Source organism: Echinops telfairi, unplaced genomic scaffold, assembly GCF_000313985.2.
Source record: "Echinops telfairi isolate 266 unplaced genomic scaffold, ASM31398v2 ScPeMD7_31;HRSCAF=116, whole genome shotgun sequence".
Taxonomy (NCBI): domain Eukaryota; kingdom Metazoa; phylum Chordata; class Mammalia; order Afrosoricida; family Tenrecidae; genus Echinops; species Echinops telfairi.
Window position 1 is genome coordinate 47,391,677 of NW_022103928.1, and position 5,861 is coordinate 47,397,537.

The following is a 5,861-nucleotide window of genomic DNA, read 5'->3' on the forward strand; positions in this document are numbered from 1 at the left end:
TTGGAACGTTAATGGGCGAGAGGATGGATGCCGCTCAGTGTCAATAGGCTGTAACGCTGGAGAGAACAGACAACCTTCTGTCTGTCCACCCAAGGCTGGGTCCTTAAGGGGAGGGCCAGTGGGCCCTGGTCACCGCACTGATTGGCTACATAGTTGCAGAGCTCAGAGCAAGATGACACCGTGGGGCCCCTCATTCAAAAGTATTAGTAATTCTCAACCATCGAGTTGCTGCCAACTCAGAGTGACCCGTGAGGGGCAGGGTGGCACTGCCCTTGTGAATGTCTGAGGTTGTAACTATGGGAGTAGAAAGCCTCACCATCCGTGGGGCTGCTGCTGGTTTCAAACTGATGACCTTGCAATTAGCAGCCCATTTTGTAACCACTCCACCACCAGGGCACCTCCCCAAGACAGGAGTAGAACCTTATTGCCAGCACAGGCCCTTCTATATGCATTAAGTGCAGGGCCCTGCAGCCTTGAAACTGGCCCTGCGTCGCCTCTTCTGGTGCCAGGCTCAGTGCCTGGCCAGGAAGCACCCTGGATGGGGTGTGGGAAGGGGCAGAGCCAAATGACCTTGGCAGTGGAGTAGAGAGGGTAGGGGTCTCATTGGACGGAGCAGAGCTTGGCTCCTAACGAACCGCGCCCCCTGGTGGCCATGTGGGAACAAAGCAAAAGAGGCGGCCAGTGACCTCTGAGGCTACCCAGGCAGCGGGGCCAGGGAAGAATAGTTAGATTCTGGAAGTACTTGAGGTTGGACTGGCAGGATTTGCCGATGGATCTCATGTGGGGCCAAGGGAGAGGGTGGAGGTGTGGTGTTGGTTCCACGTGGGCAGTCAGGGACGCACTCAGCCCAGGCTAGAGCTCTGGAACCTGAGTGTAAGGTGTTGCCCTCCACCCCTCCTCCAAGCTGCAGGAGCCAGCAAGAGAGCCTGACCCCTGGCATCCAAGAGGGAGGATGAAGGAAGGACCCCTGTGTAGTCAGCGCAACAGAAGGCCTCTTGTTCTCACAGCAGACCTGGGGGCTGGCCAGTGGAGACAGACAGAAAGACAACACTCAGAAAACATCTGGTTTATTTAGGATTAACTGTAGCATACATTGGTCCCTTTATAGTTTTAGAGTGATAGACATAGCCCCCATGCACAGCATACATGTAGGGACATGGTAGAGCTGTCGTGACAATTACAAACTGGTAAATTGCTTGGGAAATTGTGGTGATTCTTAATAGGACTATGTTAGCAGTCAGCGAGGGAGAAAGAAACAGATGAGCCAGCTAGCGGGCCCTGGATGGGATGCTGAGCTGGGCAGGTGGCTCACCCACCAGGCAGGGCTTTCAGGTGTGTTTCCAAAGGGCTGGGCCAGCAAGAGGAAGTGGGTCACCCTCCACTCCTTCCTACAAAGGTGGGGTGGACAGGACCCCTATGAAGCCGCCACTGGCTGAAGGCAGCATCTCTCCCCAGGCAGGTTTCCAAGCGGGAAGCCGTTCCTGCCTGGTGAGCCTGGTGTGAGAAGGTGCTGTATCCATATCCAAGGATGGGACAACCCCTATTACTGGGGCTCTGCACCCAGAAGGAGCTGGGGTCAACTGCCTCTTCCTCTAAGGCCCCTGGCTTTGCTCTCCTCCACAAGACTGGTGGGGTGCAACCTACCAAGCTCAGGTTCCCGTGTATAGCCAGCCTTGCTGGTCAGACCCACACAGCCTGCAAAGGGACGAAGTGACCATGATAGCTGCAGGCACGTGGCCACGCACCCAGTGGGCCGGGCCGGGCCAAGACAGTCCCGATCTCTGATGATTTTCTTCTTTTAATGGAGATGATACGTTAGCCGGACAGTCAATGTGACAGAACAGGCCTGTGCCGCCTGAAAGCTCCCACTTCACGCAGCCGACCCCGTGCAGGACTTCATGGGGAACGATGCAGACTTGTGTCCTGGGAGGGGCCTTTGGAGGAGGCTGGGCCAGTGCCATCAGAGTGTGGAGGGTGGGGGGCGATGTGGAGCTGGGTGCTAGGTGGGGTGCAGCGGGAGCTCTGCCTCTCCTGAGTCCAGCAGCAGAAATTCCCAGCAGTTACCCAGCAGGGTTGACCTTTCTTAATGCATTTAAGTATATGTATCTCCTTCTAGAGGAGCCAGAGAAATGTAGCAGAGCTGTGGACACTGCTCTGTGGGGACCCTGCTTGGACAGCATCCAAGCCCTGCCCAACTGGCTCCTGGGTCCTGGGTGTTTGACCCGGGTGGATTGGGGTTGGCACATTCAGGGCAGAGGCCGGGAAGCACAGGCCCTGGGCCGCAGGCTCGACTCACCTTCACCGAGGGGCCCAGGAGAAGTCCTGAGCGGAGCAGGGCAGTATTGAGGGGCAGGGGGGCTTCCTGGCCCAGCCTGCAGCGCTCTCCTGGATGTTCTGAGGGGCACTAGCTGGGGCAGTGGTGGCAGCTTTCTGACACTGGGTGGGAACAAAAACCTAGGGGTGGGGGTTGGCAGTGGGCAACTCAGCTCCCAACCCAGAGCCCTATTTGCCATGCATCCATCTGATGAGGTAACGAAAATCCCATTTCAAAGTGGAAGTAGTTCCAGTGGGCCGGGAACCCTGTTTATTGCTGTTGCCTGTAAGGACGCGGGGCTGGGTACGGGGTGGGGTGGGCACCTGAGAAAAGCCGGGCAGGGCCTGTGCTCAGGCATGGGGATTGCCTGCCCCAGGGGTTGGCGGTTGCGTGGTGGGGCGAGGAGCCATCTCCAGCCAGGCAGGAGGTTTGCATTGGTGCAGTGGGCACACGGGCACTGGGACTTTCCTCTCCCGCCACCAGAGGTAGCTGTGCACCCAGCTCTGCAGGCTCCTGCAGCAGCTCTGGGCAGCAGGTGCCCAGGTCGGGGTCTGGGGCTGCTCTTGCTGCAATTCCCTGCTGCATGCACCCCTTCTCAGTCCCCTGGGTCAGGAAGGTCACCCTGAGTGCTCAGCCTCAGGAAAGGCGCAGCCTGGCCCTTCTCCTGCACACAGGGCTCCTGCCTTCTGCCCACCCTCAGCCCTGTGCGCTCCTTCTAGAAGCAGCAATAGCTTCAAGGACCCTTCCGGGGAGCTGCACCATGGGCAACTGCAAAGGAGCCTGTGGCCCCGTCTCTAGGCAGCCACACATGGGAGCATGTTGGGCCCTCAGCAGGCCTCACCCCCATCCGTCCACCCAAGACAGAGTTGCGGGGTGGCAGGGAGTACTAACCTGGCAAAGACCCTTCAGTGGGGCCGGAAGGTACCACCTGAAGTTCCTTCAGGCTCCTCTGGTCCCACCCACCCAGCAAAATAATCTATGCTTTAGGATATACATTATATATTAAACATTTCCTCTTCAATATAATTTTCCTCTCATTGTGTTGGGGAAGATTAAACAAGGGATGCCACCTCTGGGGACACAGCCCGGTCAGTGGTGCTCTACCAGGAGGGAGCGGGCAGAGGGATGGAGACAAAGACTGAGTTCCTGGCTCTTCCCCTCCCCTGGCCCGGGGTAAGGCTGCAAAGGAACTGACAGGAGGGGGGGGGGCAGCGGGTGGCACTCAGGTTGAAGTACGGGTGTTTTTCTGGGCCTCGGAGGGGCATTGAGTCTGTCCTGAGGTGCTGGCCTCTGGGGACAGCAGGCCCCTCATCATATAGCCAGAGAGGCCACTCAGTGGTGCTAGGGAGGCAGGTGGTTAATGAGCAATTGGATCAAATGGTTGCAGCCGGAATCCCAAGGAACAGGGGGCATGCTGGAGCCACGCTGGCGGGCCAGAGACTAGGCTGAATCTCAGGACATTTCAGTGGATTCCCTCTCCTGAAACTTGCCTCCCTCTTCTTCCTGGCTATGGGAGAGCCAAGAAGGTCTCTTTTTTTAAACCAAAGTATGTTAGGGAGTCCTTGTAATTTTGGATGATCGTTATGATTTTTTTGGCAAGCCTCATCTGAGAAACCACGTCCTGCCCTTCCTCTGCCCACTCCCCCAGACCGTGGCCTGGTCGTCGGCCAGTGCGCTCAGGCTGGGCACCCCGCTCCTGCCCCAGCAGTCCTTTGAGAGACCCACATGTGTATTTCGTGGAAGACGGAGTTGGTTACTTCGGGAAGCTCCTTGTGGAGCACATGGTAGGCACCTTCATAAATCTGCAATTAAGAACAACACAGGTGGTCAGGGGTGGTGTCACCTCAAAATGGGGGACCGTGAGAGGGGACTCCTGTGTCCTTGAGACACAAAGGATGTCGGGCTTGGGATAAAAGATCTGGGCCTGACGGGTCCCTTAAGGGAGGCCCCAGGACTCTATAGAACCTAGTGAGAAATGGCACTGGGGCCAGGGCTTCCCCACGCAGAGGGGTCGCGCTCCCTGGGGTGTGACCTGACCAGTGGACCACAAAGGGCCACTTTCAGGGTCAAAAATCCCTGCCTTGTAAGTTCCCTTCCCACTAGCTGTTCCTAGTGCCACCGGACAGAGGAACACTGCTCCAGCCCCAAACACCACTGTCCACCCTAGTGTCCCAGGGCTCGGAACCTGCTATGGTGCATGCTCCGGACCCCGGCCTTCTCTCTATAGGCCCAGCTCTTGCAAAGACTCCCTTGGCAGACCAGATTCTTCTCTGACCAGCCAGGCCAGAGCCCTTACAACAGCTGCCCAGAACCGGTGCCCTGGGGTCCTGGGCGGGATGAAGCTGAGGACCCTTTCTGAGCAGATTTGGTTTGTTCGGTGTCTAGCTCTGGGTTCTTTCCTGCTCTTAAAACCTTCCAGCTGTTCTTTCCGTATTCCCTTTCAGTGCATCCACTCGGAATAATTACAACGGACTGTGTGCTCTTTGAGCATCCCAGCAGCCGAGTGCATCTAGCATCTGCTTCCCAGTGGGGCAGGCACGCCCTCCACCGTGTGTGTGTGTGTGTGTGTGTGTGTGTGTGTGTGTGTGTGTGTGTGTGTGTGTGACAGGGGGGTTGGGCTGATGTCCAGGAAGGGCTGCCACCATCCTGCTTCCCTGGCAGGCAGGGCAGAGGACACACTCACCTTGAGTGTCTTGTCCTGGCTCTTGGCTGCTTCCATGAGCATGTAGGCGCCCTTGCTGTCGCACAGGCGGTCGGCGGAGCCCTGGAGCAGCAGGAAGGGCAGGGTCAGCTTGGGGAGGGCACGCTCCACCCGAGAGACGGCGTTGAGCAGCTGGGTGCCGAAGGACACCTTCAGGCCTGCCCGGCAGTTCAGGGGGTCCGATACGTACAGGTCCACCTGGAAGGAGGAAAGGAAGGGGCCCTGTCAGCTCTCCCCACCGGGTCCACGGGCTTTCTTGGGAGCTTTGCCTTCTGTCCTGGCCAGAAGCCATGGTCTGGGTGTGACACTGGAGTCCAGCAGGGCCGGAGGGAAGGCATACACGGTGACAGGGGACTGCTGGCTTCCTTTTCCATTGAGTGTGAGTTACGCCTACGCTACAGTTAAGGCCCAAGGCCCTCTGACAGCCTCTCCCCTCTGTCCTTCCTTAAGGCCACACTAGGCTTCCCGTTGTCTGCTTGAGAAGTGCCCTTGCACCTCTTCCAGGCACAGAGGAGGTGTGGTCTTCCCTCCCTAAACTGGGTATGTGTGCGTGTGGTGGGGGAGTGGGGGGTAGGGGAGGCAGCTCTAAGGACCAGATCTGATGGACACCAATCTACTAGGCATGGCTTGGGCCCCGGAGCCTTGAGCAGAAAGTAGCACCGGGCTCAGGGTCCAGGGACTCTGGAAGGAACTGTGGGGTGAGGGGATGCACGTGTGGGGTGCCGTGAGGCAGCGGGGAGCAAATCAGTAGCTGTCTTCTAGGTCAGGGCCTCGGTGAGGCCGTCTACAGGGCTCCTGAAGATGTGACCTGGACTCCTGGCCAGCCAGCCCCCCTAGGGAGGCCAG

At 58.1% G+C, this 5,861-nt stretch overlaps 1 protein-coding gene across 1 annotated transcript in view; it reads right to left on the reverse strand.

Annotated features, from left to right (window-relative positions):
• Nucleotides 1–3,516: 3,516 nt before the first annotated feature.
• Nucleotides 3,517–5,861, reverse strand: part of MGLL (monoglyceride lipase) — a 26,034-nt gene continuing 23,689 nt past the window's right edge. Inside the window, exons 2-3 of the mRNA XM_013004534.2 lie at nucleotides 4,998–5,213; nucleotides 3,517–4,116 (exon numbers count right to left, since the gene is read on the reverse strand). Coding sequence (XP_012859988.1) covers nucleotides 3,991–4,116; nucleotides 4,998–5,213 — 342 coding nt within the window. The 3' untranslated portion in view covers nucleotides 3,517–3,990. The remainder of the gene's footprint in view (nucleotides 4,117–4,997; nucleotides 5,214–5,861) is intronic.